General features: G+C 33.4%; 1 protein-coding gene across 2 annotated transcripts in view; it reads right to left on the bottom strand.

Annotated features, from left to right (window-relative positions):
• Positions 1 to 7,363: 7,363 nt before the first annotated feature.
• LOC124357747 (ATP-binding cassette sub-family D member 3) overlaps positions 7,364 to 24,190 on the bottom strand; it is a 52,838-nt gene continuing 36,011 nt past the window's right edge. The window contains exons 7-15 of one of the 2 annotated variants that reach the window (XM_046809780.1): positions 23,044 to 23,437; positions 21,909 to 21,978; positions 19,438 to 19,532; positions 19,068 to 19,266; positions 17,345 to 17,562; positions 16,947 to 17,048; positions 15,596 to 15,769; positions 8,659 to 8,820; positions 7,364 to 8,150 (exon numbers count right to left, since the gene is read on the bottom strand). In XM_046809780.1, coding sequence (XP_046665736.1) covers positions 8,073 to 8,150; positions 8,659 to 8,820; positions 15,596 to 15,769; positions 16,947 to 17,048; positions 17,345 to 17,562; positions 19,068 to 19,266; positions 19,438 to 19,532; positions 21,909 to 21,978; positions 23,044 to 23,437 — 1,492 coding nt within the window. In that variant the 3' untranslated portion in view covers positions 7,364 to 8,072. The other variant, XM_046809788.1, reaches the window with a different exon arrangement.

Below are 24,190 nucleotides of genomic sequence, written 5' to 3'. Positions count from 1 at the left end.
TAAATTTGATTTATTTGACAAATCCCTACCCTACACTAAAGAGAGGTATTTGAAAAATTGAGGCTTAATTTGAAAAAATCAATGCTACTGATATAGGAATTTTGAAAAAAAAAATTTATATAACCTTAATTTTGTACTGCCTCCATCTGATAAATCATTGTGATATAGTTTTGGTTTTCTATCTATTTATGTTTATGATAGGAGGAACTGTTACCCCACATATGACAGATCAGCAATAAATAATGGTAAAATAAAATATTTACAGTCAAACTATTCTTGCTTTGAATTTCATTTTAATTATGCCGGATTTAATAGTTAAGAGAATAATTGTTATCAAGTATTACATCTAACGGTGGGAAATATCCGTAACAATACTCTTGTATTCCAACTGCTCCTGTGTGACAAATATCCTTTATCCTGCTGCTGCTCCAGTGTGCCAAGTGTCTCTAAGCTGGGCAGATGAATCCTCTTCTTTTGTTTGCACCACAGGCTTTTATGTTTTAGTTTTCTAAAACTGGATTTGGTTTAACTTCTGATTGTGGTCAAAATTAATTAGTTTATACTTGTCACTGAAATCCTTTTCTCCACACAACGTCCACACCAGTCTCCCTGCAACAGCTGGAAAGAATACAGCCTTGGACCTATTGCATTGCAGATTTTCTTTCTTTTAATTTGTTAATACTCGAATCTAACCACCTGTTGGGACATTATGAACCAACTGAGCAACATATGTTATACAAGCTTTTACACCATAATGGTGTAAAATCCTAAAAGGTTAGGACATACCCAAACATATTGTCCTGTTATATCAATTAATAAATAAAATATTTCCTAGTTATACATAACTATGATATACACAAAGATTTATATCTTCAAATGTAATCAATAAAATAAATGTTAGAAAGTAATCAAGATATTTAGTCATTTATAGAGAATGAAGTTAACAGTGTTGTCATATTAATAATTCAATAAAATTAAATACAGTTCCTTGCAATACTTAGAATTTAATAGTTTTATTTATATGTAACAAAGAATAAATAAGAAAGTTATTTAAATGGTTGGAAACGTAGGTTTATTTTCATAATTTTGAAATACAAACCAAATCAATGTCAATTAATTCCAACCAGTAGTGAAAAAGCAATGTCAGTTGCTGAGCGTGTCAAGAAAAAAGTGTGGAACCGATGCATGATAGGCATCAGGTGGTCCATACACGAGCTGCGAGTTGTTCGATTAAATATGAGCTGACGAAAAAAACAGCTGATGATCTACATGCTAGTCCTTTTGAGCGCTAAGGGTTAATACAATCGTACCGTTTGCATATTGCAGACAGCATGTAGGTCAACAAGACCTGTAATAGTGGAAACAATCCTGAGATAGTAGTGTCCAACAATGGAGAAAATTGGTTCACCAATGAATACTGGAGAACTGGCATGAAGGTGAAAATATTATATAACCACGAAATCTCCAGTCATCACTATCATCCCAAAGAACTTCTGCCTTGCAAACGGAGAAATAGCTTCTAGCTCCCATGAGACCTTTGAAATGGAAGTAAGTTTGTTGAATATCAGTAAAGAATCACTTTACGTTAAGTTTATATAGGTGACTTTCTGATGTGTTTTTCCCAAAAGACAGTTTAGCTCAATGATGACTGCCAAACGTATCATTGCTTCAAGGTCATCTGGAGAATAACAACAACTAAAAGTTGGAATTGGTGGAAATGTAAGTAACTTTCTCCACCACTGCAGATGATTCAAGCCATTTACAAGACACTCGTAGATTACAGAGTAGTTGTGATGTATTTTGCTTCCTGTCCAGATTTGACACTTTCTACTTTACTGTCTACAGACTTCAATATATTTTGGCTCTTGCAGTTACAAGGTTAAAGCCTCCTTGAGAATTTCAAGAACCTTATAGATGACAAGTGCCAGAAAAATTTACACTTCATCTTGCTAATTTGCCAAGCCATAATTATTTTTAGTTAAATTCAATTTGACCCTATTTTTTTTTAATTTGAATTTTCATAGATGATTTTGGGATTCCATTGAAAATCTCGTTCTTATGCACTTAAGCAGGACAAACAGGTTCAAGTTGCTAGGAGCAGGATGATAAACTAATTGCAATGTTAAAATTGGATTCAAGGACATTTTCAGACACTTTCCTTCTTCTAGAAGATAGAAGATAACCAACTCTCTTTATGTTATTTTTTATATATTAATATTTAGGCTGGAACCATTTTATTATATCTATCACTGGCTTAAGTAGCTTCAAACATTGCAAACAAAGCTGTAGATATTATATCCGTAGCAGTGGGAAGAAGTAGTATATATAGAAGAAGTGATTGGTGAAGTTATCAACATTAGACAAGTAATGAAATGAAATATGCCTTTATTTAAGAGGCGGAGTTAGGGCTATTTAGCCCTCTCCACCACTCAACCTCAAATACAAGTGCTGCTTGGTAGCCGAGCTATACCTTGACTTGAAACCGATCAAAGTCAACCTTCGATCAGCAAGAAGAAAAATGTTTGGTCTGGCAAACAATAAACGAACCCTTATAATACCTTGGTGATTGATCCACTTAATAGTAGTTTTCATCACTAGGAGCAAATTTGTTGTTTTCGGTGTGCAATTTGTTTTACGAACAAGGCGAAGCCGAGGTCGAAAATGCAAATAAGCACCTAATGACACTTTTGCTCCATGTGGTGAACATTGGTTTTTATCATATTGGAAACAAAATTAAAATTAACGTTTTATTTAATTTTTATTACATAATAACTCAACATAGTAATACTGTCAAGTTTACATATTGAATACAGCTGATTTATGCATTTGCTTCTACTGAAACAATAACAAAGTTTGAAATTAGAGCATTGAAAAAGCTTGAATTGTTCACCTGCTGATTTTTCATTTTCTCTGTTACACAAAAACGTAAAACAATCATTTTATGGACCAACTTAAAAACAGTTCTTTTTGCAGTACGATAAAAGATAAGTTTTGCCAATTTGTAAATAAAATTAGTCACACTCAATAATATGGCACCTACATTATCAGTTTAAACACAAATGAGACACTAATTACTTTAGTAATAAAACTATTAATCAGTTCAGATGATCAAATTAATTTTTAATATACCACACAAATAAAAGCTATTTTGATATTTAAGTTAGTTCATAAAGTGATTGTTTTTCATTACCTTATAACAGTGTTCTTAAAAATCAGCTAACGCACAATTCTAGTTTTTCAAGTGTATTCTTGTATAAATTAACCAGACCCAAAACACTACTTTTTTGTCTTTACTATTAAAAAAAATCTATTTGTGTTATTATTTTGTTTTGCATTGAACTTATTATAAAACCATAACCATAATAATAGCTTTTAAGATTTAAAAACAATTTTAACCATAAGTGCATTTCATAAAAAATAATCAGCAGTTAAAGGGTTAAAAAATAACACATCCATTTTATTTTAGAAATTATTTATTGGTATTTCCTACAACCATTGTCATAAAATCTTGTATTTATAAAAAAACACCTAGGCATAAAGGAAGAAAAACAAAATATTCTTTAGATGGAAAAAGTGTAATAAAATAGGAAGCAAGTCTTTAAAATATGTAACACTAAAAACAGTACAGTACATCACTATCACAAAATTGCCAGCAATAACGTGGATTTCTGAAACCATAGTTCACAAGTCAACTGCAAAGTAGAGTTTCATTGGCAAAACAAAATAAAGTATTTTTTGTTACTAATAAACATTATGTGTTTTATTTCTGTGAATACGGTTATGTTTAAGGTACTAACGATATTGCTGGAAAGGCACAATTAGTTTTACTTTCACACCTAGAAGCAATGTTCAGTAGCTAAAATAAATACAAAGTATACGGAAGGCTGTAGTATCAATAAAATAAAAACAAATAATTAACAATAATAGAGTAATATACCTCCAATTGATGTAAACATATATTTAAGAATTATTAAAACTATAAATCTTTTCATTCTTAATTGTGGTTCTTGCATTTATAAAATTATCTCTAGAATATTCAAAATATTTATGAGAAAAGTCACAAAGTAATTCTGTTTCATTTTATACCGTAAATGATTTTTTTGCATACTCAGCAAAACATTTTGTTTGAACACAAAACCACTCACAGTACAATGTTTTGCAGTAACAGGTGAAGGGTCAGAGATGCTGCCCGCATTCTTGGCATTCCATCATTTTGAGACTCTGTACGCATCCAAGAAGCGACAGTTCTTTTTGCTTAGCCATGATATAATTAAATTTTATTGGCCTGAAGAAAATGTTAATTCAATAATGAAGCACAAATTTCCATTGTTTCAATAATGTCTGCAACCAAACTTTTACTTGTAATCTAATGGTAATTCTCATAGAGCTTTTGTTTCAAGACAAGAAATACATCTTCAAATCTATGTTCTGGTATTAAAAATAATGGGATTGATATTTGTGTTTTAAGTGGTGAAACCGGACCAATGCATGATTACATAACAAAGAGAAATGGTGCAAGCATAGAAATCTCAAACCTGATAGCAAATAATCAATCCGGTCACATGTTTAAAGATAAATCTGAAGAACCTAAAAAGTATTTATTACACATTCAAAGTAATTTGTATACCACAAAAGATTTAATTTACACCATCTGTGTACAAGGGGGTACCCAAAAAAAACCGGAATTATTTTATAAAAATTATATATTATCAAATTTTTTACAATACGACCTTATTTCCTTCAAAATAATCTCCATTACAACTAATACAATTGTCCCAATGGTATTTCCATTGATCAAAACATTTTTTGTAGTCATCTTTAGAAATGGCTGCAAGCTCGAGCTTCGTTTTTTTTTCTTAACCTCTTCAACGCTGTCAAATCGTTGACCTTTCAAGCCTCTTTTCATGTGTGGAAATAAAAAAAGTCGTATGGGGCGAGATCAGGCGAGTAAGGTGCGTGGGGCAGCGGAACCATGCCGTTTTTGGCTAAAAACTGCCTAACTGAGATGGCTGTGTGTGCCGGTGCGTTGTCGTGGTGGAAGAACCAGTCTCCAGTCTGCCACAAATCGGGTCTTTTCTGGCGAACTTTTCGCTGAACCGAGCTCCAAGTTAACCCACTACTCTCTGATAGTTCCTCAATTGTCTGTCGACGGTCGGTGAGCACAAGTTCACGAATTTTCTCAACATTTTCGTCCGTTCGAGAGGTTGATGGATGTCCAGAACGAGGTTTGTCTTCAATCGACAAGTCGCCATTTTTAAATCGAGCGAACCACTCGTAGACCTGAGTTTTCCCCATAGCATCATCTTTGTAAGCTGTATTCAACATTAAAATAGTTTCTGCAGCATTTTTACCAAGTAAAAAACAAAATTTCACAGCTGCACGTTGTTCACTTAAACTTGCCATGACAAAAAACGAAACAAGAACAAAACAGGGTTAGCGAAAACAGTCACTACGAACGAACAGAATGCACTAGGACAACGGAACTGGGGTCACTGAGCTCGCAATGGGTTGCGCGACACACGCCTAGCGGCAGGAACGTGTACTACACGCTGCCGGCTGCCAGCAATACAATTCCGGTTTTTTTTTTTTGGGTACCCCCTCGTATACTCTTTTAATTGCACAGCGGTTAACATCTACTGAGACAACATCAAACATAAAACCTGAACATCAGTAATAGATACTGCTATTATTTAGTAAATACACAGCTTGGCAAGCTTTTAAGGACATTACGGAATGTACAATCTTTGTTAATTAAGCTGGTAAATTTTTTTTGTATACTTTATAGGCTGAAACATGTGGGAATAGTACTTGTACAGAATAATATATTTAACTTCACAACTGGAAAAAATTACATATAATGATTAAAAAAAGAATGCACACAATATAAGAATAAAACTAATTTTAATAGCTTAAAAGAGAATTAAATCATGCTTATGTAAAAACAAATTGAGAGAAACACCACCACACTATACTATGTGAAGAAAAAGCACATGCAACATTTATAAAATACAACCAGAAGGGTTGTAATGCAGTTTCTAATGAATGGTTATGTGTTAGTATTAAACTTACTAACAGAATTTAAATAAAAAAATAAGTAAAAATGTAACTTGAACAATTTTTTACACACTTATTTCCAAATATTAGTGCACAGTTCTAATGTTTATTAAATGACTTATGAGGAACATATGTAGTACATTCAGATGCATAGCCAAGGTATCAGTTCAGGGGCCCAAACCGAACAACTCATATTTCTTGGGGAAAGAAGGATGTCAACCACATTTTTTAAATATTAGAATATCTGAGATTAAATAAGAAGCATCTTTGGAAAATGTAGCAAAAAATTGGAAACATATGTTTTATTACACAAAATGATAATGCAGGTAAGTCATCACTGAAACTAGTAGGTTAGAAGTAATTGTGAATTGCAACTGAATTCCATCGCTATCAGTAACTGACCGATATAACAGATAACACAATCACTGAAGCTAGTGAGTTAGCAGTGATTGTGAATGCATTTGTAATTCCATTGCTATCAGTAACTGACCGATATAACAGATAACACAATCACTGAAGCTAGTGAGTTAGCAGTGATTGTGAATGCATCTGCAATTCCATTGCTATCAGTCACTTAACAAATAAATCCCAGGCAGGTAAGAAATCCCTGTATCTCGTGTATCGACCTGCTAATGCAAAACGTTTTGGACCGATTGTATTCCGTTTGTGTTCAAGATTTTTTGGTCTGGATATAATTATAAATCTGTAATTTAGAATTGGAAGGCAAAAAATGCAAACTAACAGTTTTTGAAATTTTTTTTAATGGCTCTCAAATCTGTATGAAAATTTGTCCCGACATACAGAAAAATTGTTAACGTAAAATAAAAAAAAAAACCCTCAGTTCAACCACAAAACTGACTATGCACTGAACCAAACTGATCTGTTTTATTTTTTAATAATAACATAATTTGAAATGTCAAATTTGAGTTGTTAGCCTTTGCACTACGCGAGAATATAGTACAACTTGGTTAATTTGCATGCTCTGAACATTCAAACTTGATTAAATTTTTTTAATATTTATTTTTACTGTTTTTCTTTGATGCTGACCAACTTTAGCTTTAAAAACATTATTTAACTTAAGATCCTTAATTATTTTTATGATTTATTTACTGATAATGTTCAGATTAACCAAATCTCTTAACAAACAGGATTCTAATGCATTTAAAGATTCAAAGCAAATTTTTTCTTTCTCATATTGCTTTATTCAATTAATATCCGTTTGTAAATAACTTGATTTAAACAAAAGAGATAACTTTTTGTAACAGCTGAATTTAATGTAAAATCCATCTTAAATAATGACAGAACTTAATTAAGCTTCCTTTTAGTAAGAATGTGTTTATTTTCCTCATAACGAAGTGATCAAATGACATTTTGATTGATGAATGACTGATTATTTTAAATGACTAGAAATGAACAGTGAACTATCTACACATTACACAGTTACAAAATAAATAGGCATACTGTTTTGATTGGGCACATAAAAAATAAGTTAAATAACATAAATAAACATTCATAAACATAAAATATATTAATAACTATATTTTTCCTTTTCTCAATAGAGGGGCCAAACAACTAACTATCCATAATTCCTGTATTATAAAACTGATGAAAATTTAATTAGCAAAATTACAAATTACATGGTCCATCAAATAATACATAATTAACTTTTTGATATAAACAAGTATATAATAGAGAAAATATATGCGAACTGAATAAAATCCTTAAGAAAGTTCAATGAAATATTTCACTATGGTAAAATAACAATAGTTTTATAAATAATAAAAATGAAGTTTAAAACTTACAGCTCGTAATAACAATAAGTGAAAGACAACAGAAAGTTTTAACGTATATATGAAACATTATATACATTTCCAGGGAACTTTTTAAATATTTACCTTATCACCATAAATTATAACACATCTACCACCTCTATCTACCTCAAAATGAATTTCTTCTAGTAATATTGTGTTACAAAGGCCTAAGGGAGGAATAAACTATTCTTCTGTTTGAGCAATTCATCACGAGCCAAACTCTTCAGTGTCCTCTTCAATACGTTTGAACTCGAAAGATCCTCGGCCGTCCATTTGGAGATAATACTACAAACACACATGGTCATTAGAAAATATTTTTTTAAACCAAAGGCACATACTATTTATGTAAAAATATTGCCAAAACCCTGGCCCCACAGATCCTTAACCATAAAAAGAAAATGAAAAATAGCATGATTATTGGGAGATGTTTATAATTTAGATTTCCATGCTGAGTTTTAATGAAAAAAAAAGAAAATTATATAATTTTTATTGTTTTTTTCAATTGTATTTTTCCAAAATAATGTAAAGAAGTTTTTAAGAGTGCATTTAAAATCATTAAAATTGACGATGAAAAATGTCTAATAATTGAAAACTATACACCAATTGCACTTGCAGAGCAAATTTTTGCAAAAAGTGGTTTATACATTAAGTCAGCTAATAATGATGTAAACAAACAGCCAAGCATTTTGAAAAACCGATTTGTTCACTGAAAACCAAACTAGTTTTTATATTTATGGAAGGGGAAGTAAAAAATATGAGATACCATTGTAATTATATAAACAATTGGACATACCTCGTGATGCTTCCACAGGGAGCGACGATGGCTGACGGTGAAAAGCGTGATACCAACCTCCCGGCAGTACTGGTACATGGAGCCTTCGACGTCGACACTCACAGCACTCGTACATTCGTCCAGGATAGCAAACTGAGGCTGATGGTAGAACAAGCGGGCCATCTGGACATCATATTATGTCAGAACACTAAATGTCGACACTCACAGCACTCATACATTCGTCCAGGATAGCAAAACTGAGGCTGATGGTAGAACAAGCGGGCCATCTGGACATCATATTATGTCAGAACACTAAATGTCGACACTCACAGCACTCATACATTCGTCCAGGATAGCAAACAGGCTGATGGTAGAACAAGCGGGCCATCTGGACATCATATTATGTCAGAACACTAAATGTCGACACTCACAGCACTCATACATTCGTCCAGGATAGCAAACAGGCTGATGGTAGAACAAGCGGGCCATCTGGACATCACATTATGTCAGAATACTAAATGTCGACGCTCATGCATTCGTCCAGGATAGTGAACTTAGGCTGATGGTAGAGTAAGCGGGCCATCTGGACATCACATTATGTCAGAATACTAAATGTCGACACTCATGCATTCGTCCAGGATAGGGAATTTAGGCTGATGGTAGAACAAGCGGGCCATCTGGACATTACAATTTGTCAAAACTATAACCATTCCATGAGTCAAGATGCTTCTCCAACTTTTTGTAAAGTAAATAAAGAAATATTTTGAACAAATTAAAAAAGATTTATAGTTTGGATGCAGAGAGTCAATTTGTATTTTATAGGAACACAACTTACTTTTCTGTAAAAACAGTAGAAGAATTTTCCGTACAAAGAGAATCTATCACCAGTGTACTAGTTTATGTCAGATATCAAAATAGGAGAGTAGGTAGCAAAATAATTAAAAAATACCACATTATAAATTTGTGTACATGTCATATTTTGACTCACAACAAAACCAACTGTTATATATTAAAAAATAGTTATATAAAGGTCTCAGTAAAAGATCTAATATGGTGAATTCCATTTTCATTATCTGCTACTTTTATCTGCTAAAAATAAACTTGTTCCACGCTAGCAGTAACCAGAAGCTGCACAGATGCTGAGTACTTAAAATACTCTACCATTACACTTGAAAGAAATATTAGAGCTGTCCTAAATCAATTAATTATGTATTACAAAATAGAATTTTATGTCCGTTTATAAAAAGTGCATCTCTATACATTATTAACTTATTAAGATAAATGGGTTGAAGGGAATTATATTAGCCTTTTACGAAGAACGTGGAATTAAAAACATTGTTATTAACATAGCCGTAATATATATTATAAAGAAACCAAATATATCATAATCATCAATTTTCTGCATTTGACAGTTTGAAAATACAAGTTTCTTTGTTATATAATAATAGCACTACATTTTACATAGTGTTATGATGTTATATTCTCCAATAAACATTCAATTTGTTAAGAATGTTTCAGATACATCTGAGATTTCTGTTCATTTTCAAACATATACTTCAGTACAAAGAACAAGAATTTGTTGCCGTAGCGATTTTGTTATTGTCTTTTTAAGCACTTCGGTTCTCATAAATTTACATACATTTAATAGCATGTCTCGTACCTGGCTGTGAATAATCTTCACACATCGGTGATTTAAATATTAAAACTGATAATAGTTGAGAATATCACAAAGCACAAATTTTCTTAAATTATAATAATACCGTGAGAAGTGGAATATTGTCTCTACATGTGCAGCGCAATAAAATGGATCTCACATTGAAATCTACTAACATTAAACATAACTTGGAATTCCCTTTCATGACATGTACTCATTGATGTAAATTTTTCATTAATTTCCCCATTAAATTTATACTATTAATACTAGGGAATTCTTTTTCAAATACCCTGTAAAATAACCTATTTATAATTTTGAATCATTTCTTACAGTCAAGTAACACATTTATGGTGCAATTTAAGCAACAGAATGTGGCAGATTAGTTTAACCCTTTTACCGCCAAGAGCCTATATATAGGCTTTGCCATGAGTGGTGGTAAACCGCCAAGAGCCTATATAAAGGCTTTGTCATAGGGTGGTGTTAAACCGCCAAGAGCCTATATATAGGCTTTGCCATGGGCGGCGGTAAACCGCCATGAGCCTATATATAGGCTCTCTAACACTTTCGGTTATTAGATATTGATGTTTCCACTGATTTTGATTTTGTTCAATTTTAATGCATTCTGGACAATATGAACTTTCATAATAATATTGATTTGTTATGTTTATATTATTTTTATGTAGAGTATAGGTTACATTAAATCAGCGATATTTTGATGGCAGTGGCTATTGCGTCGTGGCCGTAGCAGCTGGCGCTCTGAGTCAGTTGTGTGCATGGCGTGTTTATGAGCACAGTGGTTATTGTTTGGGTATGAAAGGAACAGTAATACTTTGTAAAGGTGTTTTGATTTCCATTTACAGAACTTGAAGTGATCATTAGTGTTAGTTTCCAGTACGTTTCTGCAGTTTGTTCGTTCTGAATCATTCGGTAATAACAGGATGAGTAAGAGACAACGTTCTCCGGTAAGTGAAGGGACACTGTTCCAAAATGTTGTTGAATCGGGAATAAACGTCTTTTCAGACGAGGATAGTAATACGGACAATAGTTTGAACGATTCAAGTAGCTCTGATTTTGTGGATGACTCTGACGCAGATCCGACGTATAATCCAGACCTACCGAGTACTTCTGCAGGTCCTGGTAAGTGTACAGTTCCAAATCCAATTGTTACGCCTAGGCCAGATGTAGGCAATTTTTCAACATCAGATGATAGTGAAGATGAGAGTATCTATAGGACTCCAAATCCCTCTCTAACTAATTTGACGAGTACTCCGCTTAGGCGTGGTTCATGTATTGACGAGTTTTTCTTCATCTGAGAGGATATAAATAATGTCAACACACAGAGAGAAATATGTCACAGCCTATCAGAAGACGTCAACCAAGAAGACGTTTACCTGCAATTGATATCGGTGAGGCAAGGGCCCGACAAGATGACCCAGAAAGCAGCTGGGACGAAATAATAGAGAACGAGGACTCTGGCTTCCAACACTCGTTCCAATACGCGGAACTGCCAGGCCCAAAACACTGCCCCCCTCAAGATTCAAAACCTATTACATACTTGAACCTGTTTCTAACATCTACATTGATTTCGACATTTGTACTAGAGACTAATAGGTATGCTACAAACTATCTGGCAGCTCATGTAAACCCGTTTGTCTCCACATAGTAGGCGCTAAAAGATTGGACCAATGTTACAGTCGCTGAAATGAAGGCGTTTCTGGCCATTGTTTTGAATATGGGGCCTTATTTGTAAACCAACAATTGAGAGTTACTGGAGCCAAAAGTCCTCCAATCAACCACCTGGTTTAGAAAATTGATGAGTCGTAAACAGGTTTGAAATCATTTTGAAATTTTTCCATATTACAGATGTTTCTAATATACCTCAACATGGCCAACCTGATTACAACCCATTGGGCCGGTTTCAAACCACTGATTGACCATTGCGAATAGATTATTTCGTCAATTCTACACCCCAAACCAGTCAATGTCTATTGATGAATCGTTGGTAGGCACTAAAAAACGTATTGGTCTAAACCCAGTACATGCCAAAAAAGAAACACCACAGATGGGGAATAAAACTGTGGGTGTTGTGTGATGCAATAAACACACTATTGTGTTGCATTTTCGTGCTACAAGGGCGCCAGAAACATGGAAGATATTGAGCAGAGAGAGCAGAATTGGCTTAGCCCACAAAGTTGTAGTGAATTTAATGGAAATGGGGAATTACCTCAACAAGGGATTTCACTTGTATCTGGACAATTTTTTCACTAGCATACCTCTGGCTAGGTACTTGTACAGCAAACTCACTTGGCTGACTGGAACTCTTCGTTTAAACAGAAAAGGAGTCCCTAAAACAACTAAAAGGAAAGTACAGGGTAGGCCAGAAAGTATAGTGTGCGAAAGGGACCAATACTGCAGATGGCTTGGAGGAGAAAAAGAAATCGAACAAGTCACAGTTTTATTATTCTCTCAACCAACAGTGAGGCAACATCAGTTCGTTACACTATTCGTAGGAATAGGAATATAATTATAAAGACAAAACCGAAGATTGTTCATCAGTACAACAGAAGGGATGGGTGGTATTGATGGAACCGATCAAATGTTGTATACGTATCTGGACGAGAGAAAAAACTTAAAACCCTGGAAGAAAGTAATTTTTAATGTTCTCGGACGAATGGTACTAAACGCTTACGTGTTGTACAAAATAAACACACAAAAGCCAATGTTGTATGACTTCATGGTAGACATTGTCGAGGAAACTGGCTGCTGATAAGATAACTGGAAGAGCTGACGCTGGCACTGGCGGCGATGGTCCTGGAGGAAAATTCGGCCTGGAAAAACTGCCTGATACAAAACAGAAAGACTGCTCTGTTTGTTCAGGAAAAAACAATCCTGAAGGTAAAAGAAAAAGATCCCAGACTGCAGTGTACAAATTGTAGGTTGGAGTACACCCAGAGTGTCTGGTCAAACATAATTGTGTGTAAGGATCACGTAGGACATTTTACCAAAGTGTAAAGACAGTATATTTTCTTAGGCTAGTATTACTTTTTATTACTATTCTATTCTAAACTGTTCTATTATCATCTATAATGTATATTTTATAATTGTAATCTTAGTTAAATTCTCAATAGACCTATAGTTAATTTAAAGACCATAATATTTTTTAAGTTTTTCCTCGTTTGTGAAATTTACATTTTTAGTTCTTGTATCTTTTTATATCTTTTATACCTTTTATATATAAGTGTTTGTAGTATTATTATATACATTATACTTTTATCATCATTGTAATTTTATTTTAAGGTAATATTTTTGATTAGGTTTATCTGTTGTCATATAATTTATAACTTACAAAACACATTGTCACGATTTTTTCCAAATTTTCATTTTGTACTTGTACAATAAAAAGGTTAAAACATATTTCAAATGGTTGAATTATTTTTTGAAACTTCCTGAAGTTCTTCTTAGTTAAATTTTAAAATAGTATTGCATAAAGATTTTGTGGTAAAAAGAACAAACTTTGGGACTTATAACACTTCAAAGTTAATATTTGTTTGTATTAAAAAAAAGAAATAAAAATTAAGTTAAAAAATTAAGTATTTAAAAATGTATTACAGCCAACATCTACACATAGAAAGTTAGCGCATTTAAAAAATAAAGAAAACGATACCAACAACATCGTTTTATCTTTGTAATTAACAAAATATAAGTGATAATGTAAACATGTGTAAAACTGAGCAAAATGCCGTGGCGGAGTAGCGACACGCTCCCAGACAGAGGCTTGGCGGTCGATCGCAACTACTCATACAGATATCGTTGGCGGTCGACGCGCCAAGTGTGGCTTGCGGCCTGGCGGTAAAAGGGTTTAAAAAATTCAATTTTTAGTATACATTTAAAAACATTTTTATATAATAAAGGTCTAAAAATATCATCTGAAAAGATTGTTGTATGTATCATGTGGTAAACAAACAAGCACACTGACTAACTGTTCCATGTTAATTAGGACAATTTATGTTTTTTATGTTCATTGGTTACTTTGTAATAACATTATTAAACTATAAAAATAACCAAAATATATTAACAAACCGTCATAACATTAAATGCTTTTTTTTAAATGCTTTCAGTGTCTTTTTAACTATTACACTGACAAGATTTCAGTGCACACCAGAATTAGTTTGAGGTTTGTACAGTACAACCGTGACAACAGTCTGTATTGGCCACCACAGGTGGGAATTGAGGTGTAGTGTGGCAACGTTGCGCAGGCCTGTCCATTCTATTGGTCGCCGCCAACTGCACATTTTCATGGCCCCTACTATAGGAAGACTTCTGCAGATCATGCAACATTAGTGTGATTCAAGATGTGTTAGAAGAGTACCTGACTACCTTTGATGGCTGATCATCACATGACTGATCCATCTTAAATTGGTTATTGGAGTGAAGGGGGAACCCTTTCTAAGACCGACAACAGAAATTCGCTGTGGTCTGCCCAATCAGTGTCACTGCTTTCTGCTTCTACATTATTACATGTGCATGTATCAGATTTCATTATGACTGAACGTTTTGAACAAAGAGTTTCCATGAGGGGTTTATCATGAATTTGATCATTCTGCTTTAAAGATATTGTAATATCTATGATACTCAACATTTTTAGTAACAAGTTTATGGACGATAATCACAAAAAAGAGTGGTTTAGGTGAATCAAAGGAGGTTATATTAGAGTGAAGAGTGACTGTGACCTTACAGGCCTGTAATGGCCAGAAATCTTGCAAACATTAACGTGTTAGTGTGGTAATTTACAGAAACCTTCAATTTATTATACAAGAGATTAAAAATTGTTTCTGGACTTCTGACTGTTTCAGGCCTGCCAAATCGCAGATCACTAAAATGTGGCCATCTTGAATAGCTAAACCATTATTTTATTTGAGTATCATCCATATAAATGACATCAAAATCTTTGTGTACCACAAAAATTATCTCTGTACAGGTTAGACAGATACTCCAATCTCTGATCAATACTTCAGTCATAGTGAAGAGTGATGCAAGCACATGTAATATTGAAATACATTGCAGTGACACACTGACTAACCAAAGTGCAATTCCTGGTGGTGGGGTTTTGGAATAGTCCTCTACATGTCCCATAACCAACCTGAGATGATCAATCTTGTAATAATCGGCCAACTGTGGGAGGTTGCAGAATTTTCTAACACATCTTCTTTGCACTTGAATCTTAATAGTGTTTATTTAGAACGACTAAAAGCACAATAACTAAATAAAAATTTGGATTTAATATTTGAGCTCAGGGAGACTTACAGCTATCCTCTGTTTCTCGCCCCCAGAGAGGACATCTATCCAGTCTGCGATTGTGTCCCAGCCCTGCTCTCGCTGCAGCAGATACGTGAGTTGTACTCGCTCCAGGTGTTCGGCCAGCACCACATCAGACTTGCCCCGCCTCACCATTTCCTCACGTGTGTGAGGGTATATTACCTGTTGATACACGTCATATGGTTGTAATTCATAGCAGATATATTGACAATTTTCAAAACTAAATATTATTATATTAAATCAAATCAATCTTTATTCATTCATTTGCACATTATGTACATCAAATAGTGTCAATTAAATGAAAAAAGTAGTCAAATTACAATATATAATTATAATGTAAAGTTTATAATTTAATTTTTAACAGATACCTAACAAGCATTGAACAGTATGCACTTACTATTACAAAAATTAATATTAAGATCTCAAGGGGAAGTGCTCAAATTCTTTTAAAGAATATAAAGATAACCCTACCAAAAACTCTTCTAACTTTTTTTTTAAAACAAGTAAATTTACCCACATTTTTTATATAATCAGGAATTTTCCTTAACAATTTATTTTCTACGTATATATGTATTTTTTTTATATAGTTAATTCTTTCACACGTTCTTAGACAGATTCAAACAAATTTAATCTTAAAATGGTTCTGACAAGTTTTTTATTGAACTTTTAGTGTTGCATCAATATAATTTTTAGTAGCCCTGTATACCCACAATCCATTATGTAATATGAGACTGAATGTGAGAAAAATAGATATGTTTTAAGGTGACAGTAAAGCATAAATCAAACATTCTCCTTATTACATACAAGGCAGAATTAATCCCATTTATAATAATTTTGGTGTGAGCATCCCATGATAAGTTATTGTCATTTAATAGCTCGAAAAATTTAACTTCATTGGCAAATACTATTTCTTTTCCTTAAATTTCAATGAATGGTGTAATTGCTTGATATTTTACATAAGATAGCATTATTATGAGCAATCCCTCATAATCCCTTAATCAAAGCGTTTTTGAGCAGCTGTTGTACCCTCTCTAAGGGAGTTTTAGCTGATTCTGCATGTGTTTTTCATAAGTAATACTAAAACCAGTTAATAAAATGTAAAAATAACTTGAATACAGAAGAAATATGTTTATCTAGATTTCCAGATTATTCAGATCTATTATTGGACAAGACAAAAATTATAACCGTAAGTTAAAGTGATTTTATTTATATACAGAATATTGTGTACACTGTACACTGTTAATTGAGCAGTATCCATAACCACAGTTCATCATGATGAGTAAGCGAGTATAGCTTTTGTTATTGTGATGAGTCAGATAGTGTGCCATGTGAAACAAACCTGGTCTCTTAAAGTTCCCAGAGTCATGTAAGGACGTTGAGGAATGTAGAATAGCTTGCCTCTCGGTGGCTTGGTCACCGTGCCACCAAACAGCGGCCAGAGCTGGAACATGCCAAATAATCTTTGAAAGTTTTACTTGTGTATTAAATGTACCAAACCGATAAGATCTCAGAACAACCTTGCAATGACATCTGAAAGGAGTTTTGCTTCCATCTTAGAAATAAGCTCTACTGAAGGTAATGTGCTGCTGTTTACAATGATATGGTAAAACTCTATAAGACAAGTGGTCTCAATAAAATTAGTATTTTGATTAATATTTGTTTGAAAGACAGTGAAACAACAAGGGAATAATATTTATAATAGTAATAAATAATATAACAGTTTTCATTAAAAATTACCTCGCCTAGTATCCTAAACAATGAAGACTTGCCGCAACCATTTGGTCCACACACGAGCACATTCATGCCTGATTTGACTTCAAACGTGAGATCATCAACAAGAATGTCACCATTGGGAGTAACCAGTGGAACTCTGTTGAACCTGATTATGTTATCTTGATAAATAATTCTTCCAGCTCCAGGGATCAACGGAATTTTCGGCTTAAGAGTGGCAGGTTCTGGAACAATACATGAGGTCTTATTTATTGGGAAATCAGGCAAAATTATAATTATTTACTCAGTAATTTGTATAGCTTACATGTTTTGTATTATTGATTATAATAATAATAGCTTTATTGCCGTAGACAATTATTACAATATTGTATGGTATGCGTCATATCGATTAAAATATATAATAATATGTAAAATGAACAAAACAATATGGTTAAAAAAATAAATACAAAACAACATTAACAAGTAAGTACCCTTAAAAATATAAAATTCAGTTGTATAATATTTATAATTGTAAAAAAAGAATATAAAGAGTTTTCAAGGAAAAAAGCTAAAGTGCTACACATAACAACACCCCCAACGCAACAGAATTGATTAACCCATTGAGGATCGTAATTGTTTTGGCGTGCGGGCACCAGCGAGCACGAATTAATTTACGGTCAGCGGCCGCACGAACAGCAATGGTGCACCACATCGTATCGCTCGCTATTGTATACTAGAAAATTCAGCTGTGAAGGTATTTGTTCAGATGGAACATGGGCCTACTGGGGTATCCATGATGTAGGAACAATAACATGCGAGCAAGGTTCTGGGGTGGCAGGGATGATGTCTGAATCATAGTCTAAATAAAGCGGCTCGGGCGAAGTGATTACAACATCCGGGCCATTGTCTAGACTAAACCCGCCAACATGTACGTCTGTGTCGTTTAGTTGTGTCACTAATCTCAAAAGTATTATAATAACAACTGAGGAAAACACCCAATCGGAAGCGCTAAAAAGCAGAGACTAAACTCATGTGAATGATTTTTCAACTTTGACATACAACTGCGATCTGTAGGATATTTATAAAACTGAAGACGATCGCACGATCTATCAGACATTAATAGAGTTATTTAGAGGGAAACTTAAAAGCAGATCGCTTTTGCGACCTGAGCTCGACACTGTTAGGCCCGGCCACTGCGAGACGAGCCCAGCTCGTCAGTGATCCACAATGGGTTCATCCTCATGATCCGCAAACTCACCAAAAGAGTAGTAGGCTCCTTGCACCAGTAGACGCCTTAGCTTTCTCTTCAACAGTGGTTTCCTATTTTCTACACGCAAGTCTAAGGGCAGCTTGTTGAACAGTTTAGCTCCAACCTCAGATGGTAGAGCTTTGTAAGCCTGGAGCCTGTGCTGCGCAGGTCTAAACGCATCCCGCCCTCTGGTATTGTACTCAAGAACGTCCCCGCCCCGTGTCACCTCACATTTGTAACGACAGTACAAGATGGTCTCGTATATGTAGAGGGCTGGTAAGGTTAAAAAATCAAGTTCTCTAAAAATATCCCTACAGGATTCTCTGATTCCTATTTTTGCAATGATTCGTATTGCTTTCTTCTGAAAGACGAAACACATCTGGAAATGGACATTAGCGCACCCTCCCTGCAATGTTATGGTATATTATGACTCCGTTTATTAAACTTCTTAACAAATAATGTTTGAATTGAATGGTTAATGTGATAAAATCAATAGACTACCAATAGAATTGTTTTCCTTGGACTTGTCGTTGATCATGGTGCGCTGGTAGTGTCCCTGATTGATGTCCTTGAGCACCACCATCAGTTCCGTCACTCTGGCCGTGAACCCTGCTAATCCTGTCATCTCCCGTCCTGCCAGAACCAGTCGTCCAATAGCCTCTGCTAACTTCACCAGCATCCGTCCAGACGAATAATATTGCTGCCAACAGACACACCATCGAGCATGTAAGTACACGTAACAGATGTATGAGCTAGCAATGCTCTTTACGTAGCATTTCAATTCAGAATTATAACAGGCGATAGTTTCCTCCTACAAATATGACTTCTGCGTATGGTTAAGTGTACGATTACTCTCTCGCTCATTACTAACCTTGAAACGTTGATCCTTACTGCTAGCAGCGAGCCATCCCGTGGAACTCAGAAAAGGTAAACTGACAGCAATGAAACCCACTACAGTAGCAAAATCTACAACAGAAGTGTGCAACATTTTGTTAGTTACAAGCAATAATTATCAACATAACATTGATCGGTGTAGGATCTAAGAACACCAATGACATTATTCCAACATTTTAATGAAATGAAATTCATTTATTTGCACTTTACAGACAGATAAATAATAACATATAAAATACAAAAGGCATGCACATATCAAGGCATGTTAAATTAAATTTATTAACTATTTTTAAATAGTTGTACGTTTGTAATACTCTTATGTTTAAATCAGATGCTCTTAGTTTATTTTGGGTTTGTTTCGAAATCCAAGTACTTTTCTCTAACTTCTTGCTAATAATAATTCTTTTTAAAGAAATCATTAATTTATTTAGTATGATCACTTGTTTAATAGGACTCGTATAACCACTTTGATGTTATTCTCGTATTCTTTAAACATCTATTGTGTTCACAAATGTAATAATTATTAATACATATTTAATTTTAATAAAGATTGAATCACAAAAAGTACTTGTTCTACTGAAACTAGAACCCCTCTCATTTGAGGGCGAGTATGCTAACACCACACTACAGAGCCCTTACTTTTTTATAATTAAATTATTTTTATTTGACCCTTTATGTCACATATGAGTGTTCAATCAATCATTTATTTGTCATATAATTATTACATAATGTTGGAGCATAGCTCCTGTAATGTATGACATGTCAATTTTTCTAAAAGCTACTTAGTCTACTATTAATAAAATATATGATATAATTACATGCAATAGAAAATAAAAAATCTTTTCATCATGCTTTTTTAAACAGTTCTAAATTAAAATCTTCAATCTTATATGGACATGCTGTTATTAATATTGCAGTCAGAGAAGAAACAAAACGTAATAAGTTATTTTCTTTTTTCATCCCATCAGGTATAATATTAAATATTTTAATTCCCATGTAATAGGGACTCTCTTCTAACATAGTAAGTTTATGTATTAGGAATTTATAATTAGTTCTATATCTCGTGTTATAATTATGATTTATGATTGATGATGTAAATACTAGTGGATTCTTTTTTACAAATTTTAGAAGTTCCAAAATATATAGAGCAGGAATTGTCAAAATGTTATTCTTTTTAAATACTTCTTTACATGATTCTCTATATTTTAATTTAAACATGTATCTAATCACTTTTTTTTGTAAAACAAAAATTGAATTCATTTTTGAATAATTACTTCCCCAAAATACTATATCTGATCAAAGAAACAAAGTAACCATGGTATAACATCAGGGCAGTTTGTTTGTCAGTTACCTCTGCAACGGTTTTAATAGCAAAAATGGCTTTACTTAGTTTTTCTTGAAGCATATTAATATGTGATTGCCAGTTCATCGCCTCATCTATGATAATTCCCAAAAATGTGGCTTTCTGTGAAAGTTGGCACTCTTCTCCACAAGGAAAATTGATCTTATTTATAATGCCATTGGTTTTAGCATGGGAGGTGTGAAAATTAATTAAGTTTGTCTTCGAGCTATTGAATTTCAAGCCATTTTTGCTAAACCAATCATACATGTCTTTAATTGTTGCTTCTGCAGATGACTTTAAAAACTGTGGATTTCTTTCAGTTGTTATTAATGTTGTGTCATCTGCAAATAATATTAATTTTGACATAATATTTTGAGGAAGATCATTCACAAACGCTAAGAACAATACAGGACCCAATATTGAGCCTTGGGGCACCCCAACAGTAACTGGTTTCCAATCTGAAAAAAAGATTTTCCCTTCTTGGTTTGAGGTTTTCACTCTATGAAACCTATCATTAAGGTACGATTCAAAAAATTTCAAAGATTTTCCACTGAAACCCAATTTGCACAATTTAACCAATAGTAGTTCATGATTCACACTGTCAAAAGCCCTAGATAGATCACAGAATGCTCCCAGAGCACTCTACGATCCATCCAAAGCCCTCAAGACATGTGTGACCAATTCAAACACTGCCATCTGAGTATTTTTCCCCTTCTGAAAACCAAACTGTTGCTCAGATAGTAATTTATATTTGTCCAAGTACTCCATGACCTGATTGCTTACTATCTTCTCAATCACCTTAGAGAAAGCTGGTGTTAAAAATCGTTTTAGAGGCATATTTGGTCTTCCGATCATAAGTTAGTTTAGTTTTTAAACACATATGTGACAGAAACTGTCAAATACAAAATAATTAATCGTAAACAGTAATGGCCCTTTGTTATATAGTGGTGGCATGTTCGCCTGTTTATACAAATTTCATAAAGAAACAAATCGAAACACAGAACACAACATTTGAATTATTAAACATATTACAATGACAACAAGGAGATAAACTAGGCACTGAATGTGAATTAAAAGATTAATATTATGCTACTACAGTAACTTACACTTTGCAATTATGTTGTCAATAGTGCCCATGAATGCCCTGAATTCAAGAAATTTCCTCAGATGATTTGTCTGAAAACAATACAATAACACTGTTAAATCGGAAACCACAGTTCAATAATTAAAAACATAAATTATTTGTACAATTAAACATGATACTACTAAGCTGAAAAAGATATGTGAATATCTGAAGTATAATTAACTGGAAGCTTGAGTGTGTTCCAAGGGCTGGAAAAGACTGGCTTGGCATTAGAAAGGCGTACAAGTTCGAGACTTTTGATGCCATTTACTCAAGAGGAGTCAAAAAATTCTTCACATTCCTTTTGAACACTTATTAATATTATTTTAAAGGATTTCTTTCATTCTTCAGTATCAGATTTATTATTAACTTATATTTACATTGTGTTATGAACATAGTCTGATAATTATATTAAACTAAATGTTCTGTGTAAGATTTCTATCTAAATTATTATTTATAAATAGATCCATGTTATTTCAGATCTCAGTGCACTTTAGTTTTCCAACCGTGTTTTGATCATTGAAGTTAAGACCAAATTCCTACATCTACACTTTAATACATAAATCTATTTGTATAAAATATAATTTTATAATACTAGTTCTATTAATTTATTGGATGACAACTTATAGACTGTTGTTACTGTATTATAAGATGAACATTATTTTATGACGTTCTTTAAAAATATGTTGGAATTATATTCATTTCGTATTTTCTGCAAAGTGTTTATTAAATAAAAATATTTCAAGGAAGAAACATTTATTGTTAATTATTATATTCATTCAGTTTTATAAAGCCTGGAGTTTAAATTTAACATTGAAAAAAATGTTCTTAATACTGAGATTTTCTTAAATACAAGCTTTTATTAATAAATATACCATCTATTCACATATCATTCTAATCTATATCTTTCCATCAAAGTTGGTTGGTTTGGTGGTTTGTGTGTGGTTTTCTGTGGGGTTTCTTGTTTTCTTTCAAGATCATGATTTTAAAACTATTGAGTTAAAACACCAATCTGTATTTGAAGTAAATATTATAACATAAGTTACATCAAATTTGAAACTGCACAAACCTTTTGTCAAAACAATACTAATCTTATTGAAATATACTATTACACTTACAAGTTTTTGGAAAGCAGCCAACACGGTTAACTTCTCCCGGTTGTTTCCATTGTAGAAGGCGATCTCCTCAGAGTTGGCTATCAGTCGTGAATTGATATAACGGAACTCGCCCTCCAGTTTTTGCTCGGTAACGGTCATGCGACCGGCTGGCCGGCGTAACCATGTGAGGAAGGTGCCAGCTACAAGCAAGTATGCGATCATGACACTGGGGGTGGTACCACCTAGGTGTGATGTCAGCTGGTACACATATATCACGATATCCAGCATCGGCTTGCAGATGTTGGAGTATAAGTCGGCAAACATATCACAGAATTTCTGCACGTCTGTCGTCAGGAGTTGGTCAGCATTTGCTATACGTGAATCCAGGTTGGCCATCTTGTAGTATGTAAAGCCCCTAAAATAAAAAATAGTTTTATTTTTGCAGTTGGGGTTTATCTGTATTCAAACTATACAAAAAAGAGAAATACGAATTAGCCTTTTAACCTTGAACTTTTGTATTGCTCTAGTTTAAAGATTTGCAAATACTTCCACTACCTTTTCTTTTTATTCTTCAGAGTTTTCTTTACGTCAAAGCTAACCAATAAAAGGTTTTTAATAACAATCACCTCCACTCTCACTTCACAAGAAACTCTCAATTGCTCCAGTATCCTAAACACAATACAAGCTTTCTGGAAAGGTCACCGCTTTATACATGTATAAAAATTTACAATCATATGCCACTTTCAATAAAGAAAGGAAAAACCCTTCCAAGATTCAAAATACTTTCAAAAGATTATCTACTTCCTCACTGTTGTGCAGCTGAGTAATTGGCTTCTCCGTCAGGACTTTGAGGCATCTGACTTGCTATAAGAAAAGAAATTGTACAATTTTTTGTGTATTGGTGTATTAGAAATTTAGTTTAATTAGTTTAGTGTACAATTTGTAATAATTGACGAAAAAGCATTGTGCTTGTAAGGCGTCTGTGACAATTATGTAAATAAATAAATAACTAAACAGATGTAGACTAGTTTGCAAATGAAACATCATTAATGTAATGCTACAGATGTATTTACAGGAATAAAATAAATATTGATATAGAATACTTTCTAGAATAAAATAAATATAGATATACAATACTTTCTAGAGTATAAAGTTATATCAAATTTAG

Source organism: Homalodisca vitripennis, chromosome 1, assembly GCF_021130785.1.
Source record: "Homalodisca vitripennis isolate AUS2020 chromosome 1, UT_GWSS_2.1, whole genome shotgun sequence".
NCBI lineage: Eukaryota > Metazoa > Arthropoda > Insecta > Hemiptera > Cicadellidae > Homalodisca > Homalodisca vitripennis.
Note: the sequence above shows the minus strand (reverse complement) of the source record. Positions and strands in the feature narration are given on the sequence as shown.